Source organism: Nerophis ophidion, linkage group LG18 (genome assembly GCF_033978795.1).
Source record: "Nerophis ophidion isolate RoL-2023_Sa linkage group LG18, RoL_Noph_v1.0, whole genome shotgun sequence".
Taxonomy (NCBI): domain Eukaryota; kingdom Metazoa; phylum Chordata; class Actinopteri; order Syngnathiformes; family Syngnathidae; genus Nerophis; species Nerophis ophidion.
Genome location: NC_084628.1, coordinates 30,368,199 through 30,395,336, shown reverse-complemented (window position 1 = coordinate 30,395,336; position 27,138 = coordinate 30,368,199). Strand labels below are relative to the sequence as shown.

The following is a 27,138-nucleotide window of genomic DNA, read 5'->3' as shown; positions in this document are numbered from 1 at the left end:
TTTCATACTGGAATGATGTGCTTTAAGGACAAGTGGGCCACATGATGTAATAGTCACAGAGAACCACTGCTGATACCTTTTACAGTACACGGGTGTGCTAACTTTTTGACTTGGGGGTCGCATTAAGCTAAAACAATTTCACCTGCGAGCCAAAAGAGGACTGAATGTAAATATACGTACATGTGCATGTTTATGTAAGTATGTATATACACATGTTTATATATACGTATTTACAAACATCCATACATACATCTTTGTATATTTACATAAACATATATACATGTTCTTATATATATGTATATATCAACATACAGTACATATGTATCCATGTTTATATAGTTTTTGTATGCATGTGACGCAGGAGCACACACACGCACACACGTCAACACGCAAACACAAACACACACACGTAGACACACAAACACACATGTAGACACGCAAACACAAACACACACATAGGCACGCAAACACAAACGTAGACACGCAAACACACACGTAGACACGCAAACAAACACACACATAGACATGCAAACACACACAGACACGCGAACACACACATTGACAAGCAAAACCAAACACACACATAGTTATACGGACACACGTAGACACACAAACACACACGTTGACACGCAAACACAAACGTAGACACACAAACACACACGTATACACGCAAACACAAACACACACATAGACATGCAAACACACACAGACACGCGAACACACACATTGACACGCAAAACCAAACTCACACACGTAGTTATACGCACACACGTAGACACACAACCACACACGTTGAAACGCAAACACAAACACACACGTACACATGCAAACACACACATTGACACGCAAACAGAAACACATAGACACGCAAACACGAACACGCGTAGACACGCGCTCACACACGCACACACGTAGACACGCAAACTCACACATAGACGCTCAAACACACGCGTAGACACGCAAACACAAACACACACATAGACACGCAAACACACAGACACACGAACACACACGTAGACACGCAAACACAAACACACACACAGAGACACGCGCACACACACGCACACGCGTAGACACACAAACACACACGTAGACACACAAACACACACATAGACACGCAAACACAAACCTAGACACGCACACACAAACACGTAGACACGCAAACACGAACACGCGTAGACGCGCGCTCACACACGCAAACACGTAGACACGCAAACTCACACATAGACGAGCAAACACACACACGTAGACACGCAAACACAAACACACACATTGACACACAAACACACACAGACACGCAAACACACACGTAGACACGCAAACACACACAGACACGCAAACACACACGTAGACACGCACACACAAACACGTAGACACGCAAACACGAAAACGCGTGGACACGCGCTCACACACGCACACACGTAGACACGCAAACTCACACATAGACACACAAAAACACGCATAGACACGCAAACACAAACACACACATAGACACGCAAACACACACAGACACACGAACACACACGTAGACACACAAACACACACACAGAGACACGCGCACACACACGCACACGCGTAGACACACAAACACACACATAGACACACAAACACACACATAGACACGCAAACACAAACCTAGACACGCACACACAAACACGTAGACACGCAAACACGAAAACGCGTGGACACGCGCTCACACACGCACACACGTAGACACGCAAACTCACACATAGACACACAAAAACACGCATAGACACGCAAACACAAACACACACATAGACACGCAAACACACACAGACACACGAACACACACGTAGACACACAAACACACACACAGAGACACGCGCACACACACGCACACGCGTAGACACACAAACACACACATAGACACACAAACACATACATAGACACGCAAACACACACCTAGACATGCACACACAAACACACAAACATGAACACGCGTAGACACGCGCTCACACACGCACACACATAGACACGCAAACTCACACATAGACGAGCAAACACACACACGTAGACACACAAACACACACATAGACACGCAAACACACACGTAGACACGCACACACAAACACGTAGACACGCAAACACGAACACGTAGACACGCAAACACGAAAACGCGTAGACACGCGCTCACACACGCACACACGTAGACATGCAAACTCACACATAGACACGCAAACACACGCATAGACACGCAAACACAAACACACACATAGACACGCAAACACACACAGACACACGAACACACACGTAGACACACAAACACACACACAGAGACACACGCACACACACGCACACGCGTAGACACACAAACACACATAGACACACAAACACTTACATAGACACGCAAACACACACCTAGACACGCACACACAAACACGTAGACACACAAACACGAACACGCGTAGACACGCGCTCACACACGCACACACATAGACACGCAAACTCACACATAGACGAGCAAACACACACACGTAGACACGCAAACACAAACACACACATAGACACACAAACACACACATAGACACGCAAACACACACGTAGACACGCACACACAAACACGTAGACACGCAAACACGAACACGTAGACACGCAAACACGCACACACGTAGACACGCAAACTCACACATAGACGAGCAAACACACACACATAGACACGCAAACACACACGTAGACACGCACACACGAACACGTAGACACGCAAACACGAACACCTAGACACGCAAACACGCACACACGTAGACACGCAAACTCACACATAGACGAGCAAACACACACACGTAGACACGCAAACTCACACATAGACGAGCAAACACACACACGTAGACACGCAAACACAAACTCACACAGACACACAACACACACGTAGACACCCAAACAAACACACAAAGATCCGCGAACACACACGTAGACACGCAAACACAAACACACACGTAAACACACAAACACACGCATTGATACACAAACACAAACACACACATAGACACGCAAACACACACAGACACGGGAACACATGTAGACACGCAAACGCAAACACTCACACGTAGACATGCGCACACACACGCAGCCACACAAACACACACGTACACACGCAAACACACACACGTAGAGATGCGCACACACACGCACACACATAGACACACAAACACACACGTAGACACGCAAACACAAACACGTAGACACGCAAACACAAACACGCCTAGACACGCGCTCACACACGCACACACATAGACACTCAAACTCACACATAGACGCTTAAACACACACGTAGACACGGAAACACAAACACGTACACACGCAAACACAAAGACACGTAGACACGTGCACACACATGCACACACATAGACACGCAAACACACACGTTGACACGCAAACACAAACTCACACACACAGACACGCAAACACACACGTAGACACGCAAACACAAACACACACATAGACACACAAACACACCCATAGACACACAAACACACACGTAGACACGCAAACACACACACATAGACACGCGCACATATAGACAAGCAAACACAAACACACACATGTAGTCAAACAAACAAACCCACACAGACACGCAAACACACACGTAGACACCCAAAGACAAACACAAACGTAGACACACAAACACACACATAGACACGCAAACACAAACACACATAAACAAGCGAACACACACGTAGACACGCAAAGACAAACACGTAGACACGCGGACATACACGCACACACGCACACACACGCACACGTAGACACGCTAACACAAACACATACATAGACACACAAACACACACGTAGACGCGCAAACACAAACACACGCAAACACACACGTAGACACGCAAACACAAACATACGTACACATGCACACATGTAGACATGCAAACACAAACACACACGTAGACACGCAAACACAAAGGTAGACACGCAAACACAAACACACACAGACGCACAAACACACACGTAGACACGCAACCAAACACACACAGACACGTAAACACACACATAGACACGCAAACACAAACACACACGTACAAACACAACCATACACGTAGACACGCGCACACACACGCACACACGTAGACACGCAAACACAAACACACACACACATAGACACGCGCACACACACGCACACACATAGACACGCAAACACACATGTAGAAACACACACACATAGACACGCAAACACAAACACACACACATAAACACGAAAAACACAAACACACACGTAGACACACAAACACCCATGTTGAAACACAAACACACACACATAGACACGCAAACACAAACACACACACGTAGACACGCAACCACAAACACACACACGTAGACACGCAACCACAAACACACACACGTTGACACAAACACACACGTAGACACTATCATAAAGTCTAGTGGCAGTATCATAAAGTGTGGTGTCACTATCTTGAAGTGTAGTGTCAATATTATTTAGTGTAGTGTCACTATCAAAAAGTGTAGTGTGACTATCATAAAATGTAGTGTTAAATATTATAAAGTGTGACTATCATAAAGTGTAATGTGACTATCATAAAGTGCAGTTTCAATATTATAAAGTGTTACTATCTTAAAGTGTAGTGTCAATATTGTAAAGTGTAATGGTTCTATCATAAAGTGTAGTGTCAATATTATAAAGTGTGGCTCTCATAATGTGTAGTGTAACTATTAGAAAATTGTAATTTCACAATCATAAAGTGTAGTATCACTATCATAAAGTGTAGTGTGACTATCATAAAGAGTAGCGTGACTATCATAAAGTGAAGTGTCAATATTATGAAGTGTAATGTCACTATCATAAAGTGTAGTGTGGCTATCATAAAGTGTAGTGTTGATATTATAAAGTGTAAATATCATAAAATGTAGTGTCAATATTATAAAGTGTGACTCTCATAAAGTGTAGTGTAACAACTAGAAAATTGTAATGGCACAATCATAAAGTGTAGTGTCACTATTATAAAGTGTAGTGTGACTATCATAAAGTGTAACGTGACTCTCACAAATTGTAGTGTCAATATTATGAAGTGTAGTGTCACCATCATTAATTGTAGTGTGACTATCCTAAAGTGGAGCGTGGTTGTCATGAAGTTTAATGTCGGTATTATAAAGTGTGATTACCACAAAGTGTAGTGTCAATATTATAAGGTGTGATTGTCAGAAATTCTGGTGTCACGGTATTAAGTGTAGTGTGACTTTCATAAAGTGTAGTGTCAATATGATAAACTGTAGTGTGACATCATAAAGTGTAGTGTCAATATTATAAAGTGTGACTATTATAAAGTGTAGTTTCAGTTTTAAAAAGAGTAGTGTCAATATGATGAAGTGTAGTGTTACATCAAAAAGTGTTGTGTCAATATTCTAAAGTGTGACTATTGTAAAGTGTAGTGTGACTATCATAAAGTGTGGCGTGGGTATCATAAAGTGTAGTGTTGATATTATAAAGTGTAAATATCATAAAGTGTAGTGTCAATATTATAAAGTGTGACTCTCTTAAAGTGTAGTGTAACTACTAGAAAATTGTAATGTCACAATCATAAAGTGTAGTGTCACTATTATAAAGTGTAGTGTGACCATCATAAAGTGTAACGTGACTATCACAAATTGTAGTGTCAATATTATGAAGTGTAGTGTCACTATCATTAAGTGTACTGTGATTATCCTAAAGTGTAGCGTGATTGTCATAAAGTTTAATGTCGGTATTATAAAGTGCAATTATCACAAAGTGTAGTGTCAATATTATAAAGTGTGATTGTCAGAAATTCTGGTGTCACGGTATTAAGTGTAGTGTGACTATCATAAAGTGTAGTTTCAATATGATAAAGTGTAGTGTGACATCAAAAAGTGTTGTGTCAATATTATAAAGTGTGACTATTATAAAGTGTGTTGTCAATTTTATAAAGTGTAGTGTCAATGTTATAAAGTGTAGTGTGACTATCATAAAGTGCAGTGTGATTATCATAAAGTGTAGAATCGATATTATCAAATGTGACTATCATAAAGTGTAGTGTAACTATTAGAAATTGTAGTGTCACAATCATAAATTGTAGTGTCACTATTATAGCGTGTAGCGTCAATATTACAAAATGTAGTGTCACTATCATAAAGTGCAGTGTGATTATCATAAAGTGTAGTGTCAATATTATAAAATGTGACTATCATAAAGTGTAGTGTAACTATTAGAAATTGTAGTGTCACAATCATAAATTGTAGTGTCACTATTATAGCGTGTAGCGTCAATATTATAAAATGTAGTGTGACATCATAAAGTGTAGTGTGATTATCATAAAGTGTAGTGTCAATATTATAAAGTGTAGTGTAACATCATAAAGTGTAGTGTAACTATTAGAAATTGTAGTGTCAAAATCATAAAATGTAGTGTCACTATTATGAAGTGTAGTGTCAATAGTATAAAGTGTAGTGTCTCTTTCATAAAGTGTAGCGTGACTATCATAAAGTGTAGTGTCAATATTATAAAGTATAATGTCACTATCATAAAGTGTAGTGTGACTATCCTAAAGTGTAGAGTGGTTATCATATAGTGCAGTGTCGATATAATAGTGTAAATATTATAAAGTGTAGTGTCAATATTATAAAGTGTGACTGTCCTAAATCATATTACATTATAAAGTGTAGTGTGACTATCATAAAGTGCGGTGTGACTGTCATACATTGTAGTGTCACAATTATAAAGTGTAGTGTCACTACTATAAAGTGTAGTGTGACTATCATAAAGTGTAACATGACTATCACAAATTGTAGTGTCAATATTATGAAGTGTAGTGTCACTATCATAAAGTGTAGTGTGGTTATCATAAAGTGTAGTGTTGATATTGTAACAACTACGGGGCATCGTGATGCAGGTGGCGCTCCTCCAAACTGTTCTATGGAGTGATGAGACAAAAGTGGAACTCTTTGGGCCTATGAATCAACGTTATGTCATGAGGAGAAAAAAATGAAGCTTACAAAGAGAAGAACACCTTGCCTACTGTTAAGCATGGTGAGGGGTCAATCATGCTCTGGGGCTGTTTCTCTGCCTCAGGTACCGGGAATCTCCAGCGCGTTCAAGGCATTATGAATTCTATTTCCTACCAGGATATATTAGCTGCAAATGTCATGAAGTCAGTGACGAAGCTGAGGCTTGGGAGACGTTGGACCTTCCAACAGGACAACGATCCCAAGCATACCTCCAAATCAACATCAGAGTGGTTGCAGAAGAAGGGCTGGAAGACTCTGGAGTGGCCTTCACAGTCGCCAGACCTAAATCCTATAGAAAACCTGTGGTGGGACTTGAAGAAAGCAGTTGCAGCACGCAAGCCCAAGAATATGAATGAACTGGAGGCCTTTGCCCAAGAAGAATGGGCTAAAATACCTGTAGATGGTTGCAAGAAGCTTGTCTCCGGTTATGTATCACGTTTGAAGGATGTAATTACTGCCAAAGGGTGTTCTACTAAGTACTAAAGATGCATGTAACTAGGGGGTTGAATCATTTTGTCAATGAGATATTAAGAAAAATGTCCTTTTTTGGTATTTTGTAAAATACAGTGTTACAATTTAAGTTGCATTTGTCTATTTGACACATCTTTATTTGATATGACTATAAACAAAATACAGAATAAATGTCCAACTTGCTAAAACACCAAAATTGTGTGGGGGGTTGAATAATTTTGATCACAATTGTAAATAAGGATGGTAATCAACAAACAGGTGTGAGTCCGGAAACAAGGAGCAAGTGAAACAAATAAGCAACCATGGTGACAGAAAAAAACAAGGGAGTGCACGAAACAACTCAAAATTCCACAAAACATATGACCTGGGTAGTGGATCATGACAGATATTATAAAGTGTAATTATCATAAAGTGTAGTGTTAATATGATAAAGTGTCCACAAAACATATGACCTGGGTAGCGGATCATGACAGATATTATAAAGTGTAATTATCATAAAGTGTAGTGTTAATATGATAAAGTGTAGTGTGACTATCATAAAATGCAGTGTGATTATCATAGAGTGTAGTGTATATATTATAAAGTGTGACTATTATAAAGTGTAGTGTCAATATAATAAAGTGTAATGTGACATCAAAAAGTGTTGTGTCAATATTATGAAGTGTGATTATTATGGTGTAGTGTCAATTTTATAAAGTGTAGTGTCAATATGATAAAGTGTAGTGTGACTATCACAAAATGTGGTGTGATTATCCTAAAGTGTAGTGTAACTATTAGAAATTGTAGTGTCACAATCATAAAGTGTTGTGTCACTATTAGAAAGTGTAGCATGACTATCATAAACTGTAGTGTCAATATTATGAAGTGTAATGTCACTATCATAAAGTGTAGTGTGACTGTCATAAAGTGTAGTGTGACAATCATAAAGTGTAGTGTCAATATTATGAAGTGTAGTGTCACTATCATTAAGTGTACTGTGACTATCCTAAAGTGTAGCGTAGTTGTCATAAAGTTTAATGTCGGTATTATAAAGTGTAATTATCACAAAGTGTAGTGCCAATATTATAAAGTGTGATTGTCAGAAATTCTGGGGTCACAGTATTAAGTGTAGTGTGACTATCAAAAAGTGTAGTGTGACATCATAAAGTGGGACGACGTGGCGCAGTGGAAGAGTGGCCGTGCGCAACCCGAGGGTCCCTGGTTCAATCCCCACCTAGTACCAACCTCGTCACGTCCGTTGTGTCCTGAGCAAGACACTTCACCCTTGCTCCTGATGGGTGCTGGTTAGGGCCTTGCATGGCAGCTCCCTCCATCAGTGTGTGAATGTGTGTGTGAATGGGTGAATGTGGAAGTAGTGTCAAAGCGCTTTGAGTACCTTGAAGGTAGAAAAGCGTTATACAAGTACAACCCATTTATTTATATATATTTATTAGTGTAAATATTACAAAGTGTGACTATTATAAAGTGTAGTTTCAATTTTAAAAAGAGTAGTGTCAATATGATAAAGTGTAGTATGACATCAAAAAGTGTTGTGTCAATATTATAAAGTGTAATGTCAATTTTATCAAGTATAGTGTCAATATTATAAAGTGTAGTGTGACTATCATAAAGTGAAGTGTGATTATCATATAGTGTAGTGTCAATATTATAAAGTGTGACTATCATAAAGTGTAGTTTAACTATTAGAAATTGTAGTGTCACAATCATAAAGTGTAGTGTCACTATTATAACGTGTAGTGTAAATATTATAAAATGTAGTGTCACTATCATAAAGTGTAGTGTGACTATCATAAAGTGTAGTATGACTATCATAAAGTGTAGTGTCAATATTATGAAATGTAGTGTCACTATTATTAAGTGTAATGTGACTATCCTAAAGTGTAGCGTGGTTGTCATAAAGTTTAATGTCGGTATTATAAAGTGTAATCATCATAAAGTGGATTGACAATATTATAAAGTGTGAGTGTAATAAATTGTGGTGTCACGGTATTAAGTGTAGTGTGACTATCATAAAGTGTAGTGTCAATATGATAAAGTGTAGTGTGACATCAAAAAGTGTTGTGTCAATATTATAAAGTGTTACTATTGTAAAGTGTAGTGTCAATATTATAAAGTGTAGTGTGGCTATCATAAAGTGCAGTGTGATTATCATAAAATGTAGTGTCAATATTATAAAATGTGACTATCATAAAGTGTAGTGTAACTATTAGGAATTGTAGTGTCACAATCATAAATTGTAGTGTCACTATTATAACGTGTAGCATCAATATTATAAAATGTAGTGTCACTATCATAAAGTGTAGTGTGACTATCATAAAGTGTAGTGTCAATATTATGAAATGTAGTGTCACTATTATTAAGTGTAGTGTGACTATCCTAAAGTGTAGCGTGGTTGTCATAAAGTTTAATGTCGGTATTATAAAGTGTAATTATCATAAAGTGGAGTGTCAATATCATAAAGTGTGAGCGTAATAAATCGTGGTGTCATGGTATTAAGTGTAGTGTGACTATCATAAGTGTAGTGTCAATATGATAAAGTGTAGTGTGACATCAAAAAGTGTTGTGTCAATATTATAAAGTGTATTGTCAATTTTATAAAGTGTAGTGTCAATATTATAAAGTGTAGTGTGACTATCATAAAATGCAGTGTGAATATCATAAAGTGTAGTGTCAATATTATAAAATGTGACTATCATAATGTTTAGTGTAACTATTAGAAATTGTAGTGTCACAATCATAAATTGTAGTGTCACTATTATAACGTGTAGCATCAATATTATAAAATGTAGTGTCACTATCATAAAGTGTAGTGTGACTATCATAAAGTGTAGCATGACGGTCATAAAGTGTAGTGTCAATATTATGAAGTGTAGTGTCACTATCATAAAGTGTAGTGTGATTATCATAAAGTGTAGCGTGGTTATCATAAAGTATAGTGTCAATATTATAAAGTGTAAATATTATAAAGTGTAGTGTCAATATTATAAGGTGTGACTATCATAAAGTGTAGCGTGACTATCATAAAGTTTTAAAAAGTGTAGTGTCAATATTATAAAGTGTAGTGTAAAATCATAAAGTGTAATGTCAATTTTAAAAAGTGCATTGTCAACATTATAAAGTGTAGTGTGACTATCATAAAGTGTAGTGTGATTATCATAAAGTGTAGTGTCAATATTATGTAGTGTAACATCATAAAGGGTAGTGTCAATATTATGTAGTGTAACATCATAAAGGGTAGTGTAACTATTAGAAATTGTATTGTCAAAATCATAAAATGTAGTGCCACTATTATAAAGTGTAGTGTCAATATCATAAAGTGTAGTGTCACTGTCATAAAGTGTAGCGTGAATATCATAAAGTGTAGTGTCAATATTATGAAGTGTAATGTCACTATAATAAAGTGTAGTGTGACTATCCTAAAGTGTAGAGTGGTTATCATAAAGTGTAGTGTCGATATGATAAAGTGTAAATATTATAAAGTGTCGTGTCAATATTATAAAGTGTGACTGTCCTAAATTATATTATATTATAAAGTGTAGTGTGACTATCATAAAGTGCAGTGTGACTGTCATACATTGTAGTGTCACAATTATAAAGTGTAGTGCCACTATCACACATCTGTAAACAGTCTGTTTGATAACTTGGATGCACAACTGGTGTTTTGAGGACAAGACAAGATGACAAAAGAGAGCAGAGTAATAAGTCAGTATGTACCTGATAGCTGCGGTTGCCAAATGTCGAGTCACACCTGAATTTTTGGCAACCTTCACAACAACAAGTCACCTGATTGCCACACGTTTTACTATTAGGGAAAAAGTCCTGAACCTAGCGTGACTATCATAAAAGGGAAGTAATTGAAACTGAAACTTAACCTAACATGCATGCTTAGCGCGCACACACATTCTCCTCCATGGCTTTCTCTACAGTCTGGTAGCTCGTGACAAATGATGTCTGTGTTAATCACACCGCATGAAGACCACCTCTGAGTCCTCCTTAGTCAGCCAAATGGAGGGAAAATAATCCCTTGCTGGCTAACGCAACAGGCAATGAACAAATTCCTTCTACTATTATTTCATTGTAGGTTTTCAAGTAGTTTAAATACTACCGCAAATTCCGGACTATGAGCCGCTATTATTTACCTACACTTTGAACACTGTGGCTTATAAAACGGTGCGTCTAATTTATGGATTATTTAGCTGAAGGCTAAAATTTGAATAGTTAAAAAAAAACAAGCAGACAGAATGAAAAGGTGCGTTATTGTTTACGCTATGGCGTCCTTTTTTCGTACGGATTCTTCATTCACCGCTCCAAGCTACATCTCTAAGTTTTACAATACAACTAAAACAATTCTTACTGACTAAAGCGACCCATGCGTGATGTCTGTAGGAGTGTTTTCATGCATATTTGTACGTACTATCATAATGTAATGAAGCTGGCATCGTTCGCTAAAATGCTAACACATTTACGAGTGTCTATGTTAGTATTTTTCACTTACAATAACATTCTTTTTGTATTGTTTCACTTTCACAAATTCCTCAGTAAATTCACCAAAACGTCACCGTGGAGTTATTGAGTCTATTTAGCTGATTGGAGAGCTAGCTTGCGGAGCTAGTGGGTCCATGACTTCTGTTTTGTTTGATCAGCCGTTTTACTGCAGTTTTACAACTAAGGTATGTAAATAAACATTTCTGTGTAAATAACTTATTTCACAACATATACAGTGGGGCAAAAAAGTATTTAGTCAGCCACCGATTGTGCAAGTTCTACCACTTAAAATGATGACAGAGGTCAGTAATTTTCATCGTAGGTACACTTCAACTGTGAGAGACAGAATGTGAAAAGAAAATCCAGGAATTCACATTGTAGGAATTTTAAAGAATTTATTTGTAAATTATGGTGGAAAATAAGTATTTGGTCAACCATTCAAAGCTCTCACTGATGGAAGGAAGGAGGTTTTGGCTCAAAATCTCACGATACAAGGCCCCATTCATTCTTTCCTTAACACGGATCAATCGTCCTGTCCCCTTGGCAGAAAAACAGCTCCAAAGCATGATGTTTACACCTCCATGATTCACAGTAGGTATGGTGTTCTTGGGATGCAACTCAGTATTCTTCTTCCTCCAAACACGATGAGTTGAGTTTATACCAAAATGGATACATGGATTATACAGCAGAGGATTTGGAGAATGTCATGTGGTCAGATGAAACCAAATTAGAACTTTTTGGTATAAACTCAACTTGTCGTGTTTGGAGGAATAAGAATACTGAGTTGCATCCCAAGAACACCAGACCTACTGTGAAGCATGGGGGTGGAAACATCATGCTTCGGGGCTGTTTTTCTGCTAAGGGGACAGGAGGAATGATCCGTATTAAGGAAAGAATGAATGGGGCCATGTATCGTGAGATTTTGAGCCAAAACCTCCTTCCATCAGTCAGAGCTTTGAATGGTTGACCAAATACTTATTTTCCACCATAATTTACAAATAAATTATTTAAAATTTCTACAATGTGAATTCCTGGATTTTTTTTCATACCTATGATGAAAATTACAGACCTCTGTCATCATTTTAAGTGGGAGAACTTGCACAAACGGTGGTTGACTAAATACTTTTTTGCCCCACTGTATATCTGCGTCTTATAGTCCGGTGCGGCTAATATAGGGGAAAACTTTTTTTTTTCTTCTAGAATTTAGTGGGTGTGGCCTGTACAGGTGCATTCTACAGTTGGGAAAATATGGTTAACCTGGAAGGGGTCGTACTATTGAGAGTTTTCCTATTTTGTTTTGTGGTCTTTCCACAGGTGGCATCTTCGAGACGCTGGAGAACGAGCCAATCGGTGTGGAGGAGCTGGCCTTTAAATTTGCAGTGACCAACATCAACCGGAACCGGACCTTAATGCCAAACACCACGTTGACTTACGACATCCAGAGAATAAACCTGTTTGACAGCTTCGAGGCGTCCAGGAGAGGTGAAGGATCATTTGGCGTTCTCGATCGCGTTCCGTCGTTCAAACCCTTTGGCCCTTTTCAGCCTGCGACCAGTTGGCGCTGGGTGTGGGGGCCGTGTTCGGGCCCTCGCACAGCTCGTCGGTGAGCGCCGTCCAGTCCATCTGCAACGCCCTGGAGGTCCCCCACATCCAGACCCGCTGGAAGCATCCGTCGGTGGACAACAGGGACAGCTTCTACATCAACCTCTACCCAGAGTACACCTCCTTGAGTCGAGCGGTGTTGGACATAGTGCAGTACTACAAGTGGAAAATGGTCACCGTGGTCTACGAGGACGCCACGGGTGAGTCACAAAGATGGCGGTCTCCCAAAAACGGGAGGATACGATATTGAATTTGTTCAATCAATTCACGAATACATGTGATCCATCCATCTTCTTCCGCTTATCCGAGGTCGGGTCGCAGGTGTAGCAGCCTAAGCAGGGAAGCCCAGACTTCCCTCTCCCCAGCCACTTCGTCTTGCTCTTCCCGGGGGATCCCGAGGAGCAGTGGCTTTACTTTGAGTTCCTCCCGGTTGACAGAGCTACTCACCCTATCTCTAAGGGAGAGCCCCGCCGTGAGGAAACTCATTTCGGCCGCTTGTACCCGTGATCTTATCCTTTCGGTCATGACCCAAAGCTCATGACCATAGGTGAGGATGGGAACGTAGATCGACCGGTAAATTGAGAGCTTTGCCTTCCGGCTCAGCTCCTTCTTCAGCACAACAGATCGGTACAACGTCCGCATTACTGAAGACGCCGCACCGATCCGCCTGTTGATCTCACGATCCACTCTTCCCCCACTCGTGAACAAGACTCCTACATGTGACCGGTGTTCCGAATTACAGTAACGAGTAATTTAACTAATTACTTTACGCCGTTAACGAGATGTGAGTGTAAGGTGGCACGCTACTTTGGATGTGGTCGTATGTCAACAAGACAATAGGAAGCACAGCAAGCTCAATACAGGAAGTGACTTTTTACTAATAAAAGCAACGCCAGACTAAAATGAAGTGATGGCAACATCACACAGCAAACAATACACACAATATACTACTACTACTACTGCGTGGGAATAATGAACAACAAACCAGTGATTTAATTGACATGCTTGCAACCTAACAATACCCCGTTAGTGGACAAGGAGACTAAAGCCATTTGCAATTCCGGTAGATAATGCGTGTGAATGCCCGATGTGCGCAAGCTGCCGAACCGCCGATGCGCATGAGCAGAACTGAAACGCTTGAATGTCCAGGGTGGAGTGTGTGGATGTTGGAACGGTTGAAATCGGTTAAGAAATGAGGGATATGGAGAGGTTTCTATACTGCCTATTAATTTTCAACAGGGGTAAATTCCTAGTAATCAGGGAATTTTCGTAAACATGCCAGCTTAAATGTCCAAGGTGAGTGGAATGTGTGGATTTTGGAACGGTTCCAATCGGTTGAGAAATGTGGGATATGGAGAGGTTTGTATGATGCCTATTCATTTTTAAGTGGGGGAAATTCCTGGTAATCAGGAAATTTTTGGGAACCAGGAAACCTGGTGGCTTGAATGTCCAGGGTAAGTGGAGTGTGTGGATGTTGCAACGGTTGAAATCGGTTAAGAAATGTGGGATATGGAGAGGTTTCTATACTGCCCACTAATTTTTCAAAAAGGGGGAAATTCCTGGTAATCATGGAATTTTCAAAACCTGGAAATATGCAGGCTTGAATGTCCAGGGTGAGTGGTGTGTGTGGATGTTGGAACGGTTCGAATCGGATGTGAAATGTGGGATACCGTATTTCCTTGAATTGCCGCCGGGCATGTAATATGCGCCTGCCTTGAATTACTGCCGGGTCAAACTCGCTTCGCAAAATAATTAGCGCATGCTTAGTATTACCGCCTGGTCAAACTCGTGACGTCACGAGTTACACTTCCCCTGTCATCATTTTCAAAATGGAGGAGGGTTATTTCAACAATTTGAAATCCCATAAAGGGAAGAAGATTAAGAGGTATTCAGTAGGATTTAAGGTCCAAGCTATATGCCAAAAAGAACAGTAAGCAGCTATGTTTTATTAATATACACGTACCACCTGTGGAGCCGACGGTCCGACAGACAGGCAGGGCACGCTAGCTGTAGCAGCCAACTGTAGCAGCCGTGCCCAAGATACCGGCGAGCGAGCGGAAGAGCGACCTGGACTGAGGTTTTATTGAAAAATAAACAAAGTCAAACTGCTCAAGCCATGTCCTTTCTTGGTGGTCCTGGGATAAAGAGATTACCCACGGAGCAGAACGAGAGGGGAAGTCGCCCACACCCGAGCTAACTGATAGCAGCGGTCTGATAGCAGTTTTCTGAGAGACTTTTTAAAACTGAAGAAAGATAAGGAATACTTCTTCTATAAACAAGTTATCGATGCTTTTGATCAGAAGGAGATGGCATGGATTTCATTTATAAGTCAAGGTAAGACCATTTTTCATTTATTTTTTATTTACCGGTAGCCTTTATAACCTGGTAAAATCCCATTGAGATCAAAGATCTCTTTTCCAAGAGAGACCTGGCCAAGAGGGCAGCAGCAAGGTTACATTAAAAACAGTAAACAACACATAAAACATCACATTTACAACATTAAAACTTGCTCATATGACATATGTGCATACGGACAAGGTAGACTGCAATCCTTTCACAGAAGCTTTAAACTCATTTAATATAACAAGGGTTTGAAGTTGAATATTCGATTGTAGGTTATTCCAGGCCTTCGGTGCTGAAAATAATAACCATAATAATGTTTTTTTTTAATTAAATTTGCTTTTCACGATGCTATCCTTACATCACACTCAATTTTTTACTGCATGCCTCGAATAAGCGCAGGAGTGAGAAGAGGTTTTAAATTAATTAGCGCTCCGGCAGCTATTCAAGGAAATACGGTATGCTTTTTGTGTTGTCTTTATTCGCACCGTCGCCTTTTGTTACATTCAAGTTTTCGGATCATTGTTGTGATTTACTTACCTTTTTTGAAGTAAAGAACTATTTACTCTTAATTCCATCTGCATCCTTGGGTTCCTCTGTTCCACTGTAAATTAGATTTTGACAGAATTGCCGAGTCATTATGAAACCCGCAGATGAGAATCAGATTCAGCTGGCCCTCAGAGCTCATGGCCAGCGCATAAGCGATCACAAGCAAGCTTTGTTAAACCTGACCACACTTGTGCAGGAGATGCATACAAGCATGTTTGTCCCTCACCCGCTCCCAGACTCTGAAGGTGCTCAACCGGAGGCTCCTTCTTACTCTATGCCCTCGACATCGGGTTTTCGTACCCGGGAGCCCAGCATACCACATCCGCCCAGGTATGGGGGGGACTTTGGACATTGCAGACTTTTTTTTATATCAATGCTCTTTAGTTTTTGCACAACAGCCTCACCCATACGCAACAGACTCCGCCCGTGTAGCATATGTATTAAGTTTACTGGCTGGAAGAGCAGCGAGCTGGGCTATGGAGGTGTGTGAGAGTAAACCCGGACTTAGTTCCAGCTTACCCGTATTTTCCGCTGAGTTGCGCAGCGTCTTTGATCACCCCGTGAGGGGATGAGAGGCAGGCAGCCGCCTCCTCGCTACACACCAGGGGTCCTCCTCTGTGGCGGACCACTCAATATCCTTCCGTATCCTGGCGGCGGAGAGTGGCTGGGGGGAGAGAGCTTTACAAGGAATATTCCTGGCTAGCCTTAGCTCCCGGATCCAAGACGAGCTGGCTGCCCGCGACGAGACCCAGACCCTCGAGGAGCTCATCTCGCTCGCCATCCGATTGGACAACCGCCTACGAGAGCGACATGCCCAGAGGGGGGTGGATCCTCCGTCCGCCAGATGGCAGTCATCAACCTGGTCCGCACGATCAACACCCAAGCCTCGAGTTTCGTCGTTTCCCCTCTCTGACTGTGGTGCCCCGGCAGAGGAGCTAGAGGAGGCCATTCCTATGCAGCTGGGTGGCAGTCGCCTGTCGTCTGCAGAGAGGAGCCGTCGGCTGAGGTTGCGGCTATGCCTGTACTGCTGAGCTGCGGAACACGTCGTTGTTTGCTGTCCTCCGTGGCCTACTGGGGGCCGTTTCACGTCCACCCGAGACCTTATGCAGGGTAGATTCCCAACTTCGCCGCCTGCTCCTGTGGTGACGTCTGCATCCTCTATGGTGGGAAGACTTCAAGTGGAAGGTACTCTGTCATGGGTGGGGGTTTCTTGTCCTATTAAGGCACTAATTGACTCAGGGGCTGATGAAAACATTATTGACAGTGGGCTTGTGGAGTTTTTAAATATTCCTTCTGTGTGTACTGAACGTATTAAGCATTTAAGTCACACCTTAAAACTCATTTGTATACTCTAGCCTTTAAATAGACCTCCTTTTTAGACCAGGTGATCTGCCGCTTCTTTTCTTTTTCTCCTCTGTCCCCCCCTCCCTTGTGGAGGGGGTCCAGTCCGATGACCATGGATGAAGTACTGGCTGTCCAGAGTCAAGACCCAGGATGGACCGTTCGTTGGGACCCAGGATGGACCGCTCGCCTGTGTATCAATTGGGGACATCTCTACGCTGCTGATCCGCCTCCGCTTGGGATGGTTTCCTGTGGACGGGACTCTCGCTGCTGTCTTGGATCCGCTTTGAACTGAACTCTCGCTGCTGTGTTGGAGCCACTATGGATTGAACTTTCACAGTATCATGTTAGACCCGCTCGACATCCATTGCCTTCGGTCTCCAAGGTTTCTCATAGTCATCATTGTCACTGGCGTCCCACTGGGTGTGAATTCTCCTTGCCCACTGGGTGTGAGTTTTCCTTGCCCTTATGTGGATTCTTCCGAGGATGTCGTAGTCGTAGTGGTTTGTACAGTCCTTTGAGACATTTGTGATTTAGGGCTATATAAATAAACATTGATTGATTGATTGATTGATTAAGAATGTTAGCTCACTTGATGGGCGTCACCTGGCTAATATTACTCATCAAACACACACCACATCCCTCCTTATTTCTGGTAATCACCGTGAGGAGGTTAATTTTCTGATGATGCCGTCTCGTTCAGCACCCGTAGTTCTTGGACTTCCATTGCTGCAACGTCACAGTCCCAGTATAGACTGGACCACACTTAAGTTACTATTTGGAGTATTTTTTCTCATAGCCTCTGTTTGCGCTCCACTTCGTCTCCCACTAAACCTGTCATTCTTCCGAGGCTTCAGCCCCCTAATCTTTCATTGATTTTTGACGAATATCACTCCCTTAGTGATGTTTTTTGTAAGGACCGGGCTACGTCGCTAAAGGGGGAAATTCCTGGTAATCAAGGAACTTTTGAGGATCGTGTAAAATGCTGGCTTGAATGTACAGGGTGAGTGGAGTGTGTCGATGTTGGAACGGTTTAAATCGGTTAAGAAATGTGGTACATGGTGAGGTTTGTATAATGCCCTTTAATTTTTTTTTTTTAATGGGGGAAATTCCTGGTAATTATGGGTAATCAGGGATTTTTTAAAACCGGGAGACATGCTGGCTTGATTGTCCAAGGTGAGTGGAGTGCGTGGAGATTCAAATCAGTTGATAAATGTGAGATATGGAGATATATGTATATCGCCTGTTCATTTTCAATGGGGGTAAATTCCTGGTAATTACAGATAATAAGGAAATTTTCCAAAGCGGGAAACCTGCTGGCTTGAATGTACAGTGTGATTGGAGTGTGTGGATGGCTGAGAAATGTGGGATGTGAAGATGTTTGTATATTGCCAATTCATTATCAATGGGGGGAAATTCCTGGTAATTCTGTGTAATCAGGGAAACCTGGTGGCTTGATTGGCAGGGGTCACCAACACGGTGCCCGCGGGCACCAGGTAGCCTGTAAGGACCAGATGAGTCGCCCGCTGGCCTGTTCTAAAAATAGCTCAAATAGCAGCACCTGCCAGTGAGCTGCTTCTATTTTTTGAATTGTATTTATTTACTAGCAAGCTGGTCTCGCTTTGCTCGACATTTTTAATTCTAAGAGAGACAAAACTCAAATAGAATTTGAAAATCCAAGAAAATATTTTAAAGACTTGGTCTTCACTTGTTTGAATAAATGCATTTATATTTTTACTTTACTTCTTATAACTTTCAGAAAGACAATTTTAGAGAAAAAATACAACCTTAAAAATGATTTCAGGATTTTTAAACACATATACCTTTTTAACTTTTAAATTCCTTCCTCTTCTTTCCTGAAAGTTTAAATCAATGTTCAAGTATTTTTTTTTAATTGTAAAGAATAATAAATGATTTTTTATTCAATTCTTCATTTTAGCTGCAGTTTTTCCGATGAAGAATATTTATGAAATATTTTTTCAAACTTATTATGATTAAAATTCCCAAAAAATATTCTGGAAAATCTACAAAATCTGTAGAATCAAATTTAAATCTTATTTCAAAGTCTTTTGAGTTTCTTTTAAAATTTTTGTTCTGGAAAATCTAGAAGAAATAAGGATTTGTCTTTGTTAGAAATATAGCTTGGTCCAATTTGTCATATATTATAACAAAGTGCAGATTGGATTTTAACCTATTTAAAACATGTCATAAAAATTCTAAAATTAATCTTAATCAGGAAAAATTGCTAATGATGTTCCATAAATTACTTTTGAAATTTTTTCAAAAGCATTCAAATTAGCTAGTTTTTCTCTTCATTTTTTTTTTCAGTTGAATTTTGAATTTTAAAGAGTCAAAATTGAAGATAAACTATGTTTCAAAATTAAATTTTCATTTTTTTCGCGTTGAATTAAGTGTTTTTTTCATCATTTATTCTTGCCCAAAAACCTGCCGTAGAAGGAAAAAAAATGTACGACGGAATGACGGACAGAAATACCCTTTTTTTTTTTTTAATATATATTTTTATATATATATAAAGATTTATTTATTAAGGCAAATTGAGCAATTTGGCTATTTCAGGCAATTTATTTAAGTGTGTATCAAACTGGTAGCCCTTCACATTAATCAGTACCCAAGAAGTAGCTCTTAGTTTCAAAAAGGTTGGTGACCCCTGGTCTAGGGCGAGTGGGGTGTGTGGATGTTGGAACGGTTCTAATCAGATGTGAAATGTGGGATATGGAGAGGTTTGTATATTGCCCATTTATTTTCAATACAGGGAAATTCCTGGTAATCAGGACATTTTTGGGAACTGGGAAACATGGCTTGAATGTCAAGGATGAGTTGACTGTGTGGATGTTGGAACGGTTCAAATCGGTCAAGAAATGTGGGATATGAAGATGTTTGTATATTGCCCTTTCATTTTCAATGGGGAGTAAATTTCTGGTAATTACAGGTAATAAGAGATTTTTACAAACCGGTAAACCTGCTGGCTTAAATGTCCAGTATGATTAGAGTGTGTGGATGTTGGAACACTTCAAATCGGTTGAGAAATGTGGGATATGAAGATGTTTGTACAGTATATTGCCCTTTCATTATCAATGAAGGTAAATTCCTGGTAATTCTGGGTAATCAGGGAATTTTATAAACAGGGAAACCTGGTGGCTTGATTTTCCAGGTTGAGTGGAGTGTGTTGATGTTGGAACGGTTCCAACTGGATTTGAAATGTGGGATATGGAAAGGTTTGTATATTGCCCATTTATTTTCAATACGGGGTAATTCCTGGTAATCAGGACATTTTTGGGAACCAGGAAACATGCTGGCTTGAATTTCCAGGGTGAGTGGAGTGTGTGGATGATGGAACGGTTCAAATCAGTTGAGATTGTATTCAATCATTGTCAATAGGGAGAACATTACCAGAAAATGCGGGACAAAGGGAATTTTGGAAAAGGGACAATATGTTTTATATTGGAAGAGAAGTGTGTTTGGATGGTTGAAAGGTTGGAGTTGGGTAAAAAAAGGCATAACATGTAGAAAATGTTGGGGAATTGTAGAACTACAGTATATAAATATAATTCACTTCCCTATGAATACGTACGTCCATTAATTTGAACGAGGATTTCCTGGAAATTTGGCAATGTTTGAAAAACATAGATACTACCACAATTGCCATGGATTATATGAATGAGTCGGTGTTGGAACTTTTCCAATCGGTTGAAAAATGTTGACGTAGTAACAGTTTGAATTTACCCGCAAAACTGGGAATTCTGGGTAATCTGGGACACTTTTTTAAAATGGCGGATTAATAATAAGCGCTAACACAATCCAATGCAAAAACTCAACAGAGTAACTGCCCACAAACTACAAGTCCTAGCTCACAAATATAGCTGAGCTGATGCTGCTCTGTCTGGGCGCTGACGTCACATGTTGCTTAGCAACAGGCACCGCCTCTTAAAGGCACACGCTCTGCACTCATGAAACATCTCAACTGTGTATCCCAGATATTTTAAGTTGATTTTGTTTTTTTTAAGAAAGGCATTTAACTTCTGCCTCTCGTAATTATTTACGTTTATTAGAGAGTAGTTCAACTACTTTTTTGGCAAAGTAACAAATAACTATAATTAATAAATTTTGGGAAAAAACATTGCCTATTTTGTGTGTTTGCCATTAATTAAAGGAGTGAAGTGAATTATATTTATATAGCGCTTTTCTTTAGTGACTCAAAGCGCTTTTACATAGTGAAACCCAATATCTAAGTTACAGTTAAACCAGTGTGGGTGGCACTGGGAGCAGGTGGGTAAAGTGCCTTGCCCAAGGACAAAACGGCAGTGACTACGATGGCGGAAGCGGGGATCGAACCTGCAACCCTCAAGTTGCTGGCACGGTCGCTCTACCAACCGAGCTATACCGCCCCAGTATAGCTCTCTCTCTCTAAAGGAGAGGAGCCAGAGACGTGAAGCTTACTGAGTCAGGTCTACGTTTCGGTGTGGAGCAGTCAGCAGACTGAGCCTTTATGCTGCTGCAATTTTTTCAAGTCCAGGTGTGTTGATTGAGGATTGCCTCCGGCTGTGGAGGCACGTGTGTGGGCGTGTCCTGTGGTGCTTGCAGCGGAGCCTCTAGGTCAGGCCTGGGCAAATATTTTGCCTCGGGGGGCTAAATTTAGAGAAAAAAATGTGTCTGGGGGCCGGTATATCTGTTTTTTAGGAACACTAATACAAAACCTCCCAATCATGTCTGATTGAATGCTAAAAACGGTATGACAGACCGCCATTAAAAAGCGGAATGGAATTTTTAAAAAAAATACTGAATGAGAATATACATGAATGTGGGATTTACTATATTAACTAAGAACGATAAAACACTGAATATTGACAACATATGTACATCTCACCCCTTCTCGATCAATATATTTTACATTTAAACGAAACGCAACAAATATGCAACAAACACAGCAAAATATGAACGTGAAGGGTAAAAAAGAACAAAACACATAATCTGATATATCTGATATATAACTAAGCTTTAAAACTTTGTTGTAAAAATCTGTGATTTAATTTACCATAGTAACTATTATATAATGTAAAAGCACAGATTCCAATCAATGAAATACTTTGTATAGTTCAAGACTTACGGTCATTAGAAAACATCACTTCACATCAAAATAGCAGCTACACTTTTCATCTTAAAGATCTAAAAAAATTATTTGGGAATGTGCGACGGGCCAGATTGAGAAGCTTAATTTGCTGAAGTCTGCTCTAGTGCTCCTGCCGAGGAGGGAGAAGCAGACTGCGTGTGCGCCGTAACAATAATAACAAAATTTTAAAAAGTGTTGTTATGAATTATTGACCTATTCAAGGCTACAATTACTTCACATCAATTATTCTACTTAAAAACATTTTTGAGGAAAAAATATTGCATGTTTTGTGTTCTTGCCATAAAAAACAGGGTTTTGGGGGGAAAAAAAGGCCATAAAACATATAAAAATAACTTTATATCGACAGATTTGAAGTTGAGCTACATATTTATTGCTCTGTTTATTGCAGTTCTGAGTGTTGCTGGGTCAGGTTTGGTTTTGGAATTGGATTGCATTGTTATGGTATTGCTGTGTAGTGGTTGGTTGGATTGAGAAAAAAAAATAAAAATAAAAAATAAAAAAATCGATTTTTTTCCAAAATGAGAATCGATTCTGAATCGCACGACGTATTCAAATCGATTTTTTCACACACCCTTAATATATATATATATATATATATATATATATATATATATATATATATATATATATATATATATATATATATATATATATATATATATATATATATATATATATATATATATATACATATATATATATATATATATACATATATATGTATATATATATATACATATATATATATATATATATATATATATATATATATATATATATATACATGCATACATACATACATATATATATATAATATAAATGTTTTGTATATTATATCGTATAGTATTTTATTCGTCAAAATGTATTTAGTAAGAAAAATAACATACTTTATTGAGGCTTATTATTTCCAGGCCTTGAGTGTTTATTTTCATTTTAAGAAAAACATTTTGTGATGTATGGTAATGAGTGCGGGTTGAAAATGTACTTCCTGCTTTTATGCCCCAAACCGGAAGTAAAACTGTCCATAGCGTTTAACTTGAATGGATGCTTCATTCATCACTCCAAGCAACGTTTGTAAGTTTTTGTCATGCCTGTAATTTAGTTTTAAGTTTGATCATGTTTGTTTTGTTTTTGGACTCTTGTTTCCCGTTTTACACTTCCTGGTTTTGTTTGTTTCCATAGTAACCCATTAGTTTCCACCTGGTCTCCAAGTCACGCCCAGCCCTCAGTCCCACACCTTTTTCTAATCATCATAGCTGCTATTTATACCATTCGGTTTCTATCCTCGTCCTGGGAACTTTGCTATTTGCTTTCTGCCTTCATGCCTGCTATTGCATTGCCTACATATGCCACTCATTCTCCATGCCCACGATCACCTGCCACGCACCTTGCTATTCTTGCCTCCTGTTTTTGGTCACAGTAAGTGTTTTGTTTTAGTTCTTTATAGTCATGCCATCTTGCTGTTTCTGTTCATAGTTCATTCATCCTATCGTGCTAGTGTTTTTGTTTCCTGTTTGTATTTTGTAGTCTAGTAATATACCTCCTTGTGAGCGCCCTTTGTTTTGATTATTTTTGTATTTAGTGTATTAATAAATTATCATGTACCTGAATTCACGCCTGGCTCGTCCTGTTATCCCTCTGCGTCGAAGGAGCAAATCCAATCCATGTCATAGTCCTGACAGTTTTTCAATATAACTAAAACAATTAAACTGTGACGTCTTTCTGGCATCGTAGTGACAAATTGTTCTCTCGTGGGTGCAGCGTAGGATACAATACAGCGTGAGGGTAAGGATAATGATTTATTAATATTACAAAACAAGCTACGAAGAAAAAACACTTGCACAAGGCACTAAAGACAAAAAAAACAGAACTAGCGTGGAAGCTAGAATGAACAAAAAGCGCTAGTATGTAAACTAGGGACAAGCAAACAAACAAAATAGCATGGAAGCTAATCGTAAAACAAAAAGTATTTTACCACAATGGGGAAATGCGACGTCATCTGTTGCGTGAAGCAAACTAAAGTCCGAGGACGAAAGGCAAACATAGACAGGCATATATAGGGGCAGAAATCATCAGGGGCAGGTGCGCGTGATCAAAAACAAGGAACAGGTGACACTAAATGCGTAACTAGGCAACCGAAACAAACCAGGAAGTGCCACCGGGAACTAAAGACGTCAAATACAAAACAGGCTGTGATAACAAAACAGAAACAAGACAGAACATGTCATGGTCCAAGACGTGGACCATGACATAAACGTCCCATGTATGATGTCTGTAGGAGTGTTTACATGCATATTTGTCGCGCTATTGTCATGTGATCAAGCTAGTGTCGTTAGCATTAGCTAATATGCCAACACCTTGTGTTAGCATTTTTAACTTACAATGGCATTATTTTTGTATCGTTTCACTTCCACAAATTCCTCAGTAAATTCCCCAAAACGTCATCGTGTAGTTATATAATATAGATTTTTTGTATATCGTATAGTATTATTTTTGTCAAAACGCATTTAGTAAGAAAAATGACATACTTTATTGACACTTATTATTTCCAGGCTTTGAGTATTTATTTTAATTTAAATACATTTTTTTTGTAATGTATGATAATGAGTGCGGGTTGAAAATGTACTTCCTGCTTTAATGCCCTAAACTGGAAGTAAAACCATCTATAGCGTTTCTTCTCGTATGGATTCTTCATCTATCACTCCAAGGAAGGTTTGTAAGTTTTACAATATAACTAAAACTTACTGACTAAATTGTCCCATGTGTGATGTCTGTAGGAGTGTTTTCATGCATATTTGTACCTTCTATCCTAATGTAATCAAGCTAGCGTTGCTAATATGCTAACAGATTTACAAGTGTTTGTGTTAGTATTATTAAATTACAATGGCAATATTTTTGTATTGTTTCACTTTCACAAATTCCTCAGTAAATTCCCCAAAACGTCACCGTGGAGTTATTATATGTATAATATCATTTTTTTGTATGTTACATCGTATAGTATGTTTTGGTCAAAACGCATTTTGTAAGAAAAATAACATACTTTATTGAGGCTTATTATTTACTGTCCTTGACTATTTATTTCCATTTAAATACTTTTTTTTGTAATGTATTATAATGAGTGCGTGTTGAAAATGTACTTCCTGACCTATGTAAGCGTCAATATATACCTTGATGTTGCAGAAAAAAGACCATATATTTTTTTAACCGATTTCCGAACTCTAAATGGGTGAATTTTGGCGAATTAAACGCCTTTCTATTATTTGCTCTCGGGGCGATGACGTCAAAACGAGACGTCACCTAGGTAGTCAACGCATTTTTCTCAAACACATCACACGTAGCAAGTCAAATCAGCTATGTTATTTTCCGTTTTTTCTACTGTTTTCCGGTACCTTGGAGACATCATGCCTCGTCGGTGTGTTGTCGAAAGGGTGTAACAACACGATCAGGGACGGATTCAAGTTGATTTACGTAGAATGTGCATTGATTAGCATGGTATGCTAATAGTTGCTAACATGCTATTTAGGCTAGCTGTATGTAGGTATTGCATCGTTATGCCTCATTTGTATATTTGCATTCAGCCTTTCCCTCCATCCACATTTAATGCCAAACAAACACTTACCAATCGACAGATTTAAGTTTCTCCAGTGTCATGAAATGCGAAAGTCCCTCGCACATTTTACTGGCGATGCTACGATAGACATGGCACAGAGATGAATGGATACCCTGCGACACTCAAAGCAGATGCATTTCCAACGATAAAGTCAACTAAATCACAAAGGTGAGTTTTGTTGATGTTATTGACTTATGTGCTAATCAGACATATTTGGTCACGGCATGACTGCCAGCTAATCGATGCTAACATGCTATTCAGGCTAGCTGTATCTACATTTGTAGCTGTATTTCCATCCAGCGTTTCCCTCCACCCACATTTAATGCCAAACAAACACTTACCAATCGACGGATTGAAGTTGCTCCAGTGTTATTGCGAAAGTCCCGATCGTTTGGTCTGCACATTTTACTGGCGATGCTAAGGCAGACATGGCCGAATAGCGTCAATAGCTATTTGCTAGCTAGTTTTTTCTTCAATTTCGTTTTCGCTATCTGCCTCCATACGCCAACCATCCGTTTCAATACATGCGTAATCTGTTGAATCGCTTAAGCCGCTGAAATCCGAGTCTGAATCCGAGCTAATGTCGCTATAT

General features: G+C 39.3%; 1 protein-coding gene across 5 annotated transcripts in view; it reads left to right on the top strand.

The window, feature by feature from the left end:
• Nucleotides 1–27,138, top strand: part of LOC133537103 (glutamate receptor ionotropic, kainate 1) — a 132,154-nt gene that overhangs the window by 63,954 nt on the left and 41,062 nt on the right. For 3 of the 5 annotated variants that reach the window (XM_061877967.1, XM_061877966.1, XM_061877968.1), the window contains 2 exons: nucleotides 13,270–13,437; nucleotides 13,500–13,757. In XM_061877967.1, coding sequence (XP_061733951.1) covers nucleotides 13,270–13,437; nucleotides 13,500–13,757 — 426 coding nt within the window. Of the gene's footprint in view, nucleotides 1–13,269; nucleotides 13,438–13,499; nucleotides 13,758–15,366; nucleotides 15,892–24,004; nucleotides 24,356–27,138 lie in introns of those variants that run through there. The other 2 variants (XM_061877970.1, XM_061877969.1) reach the window with 2 other exon arrangements.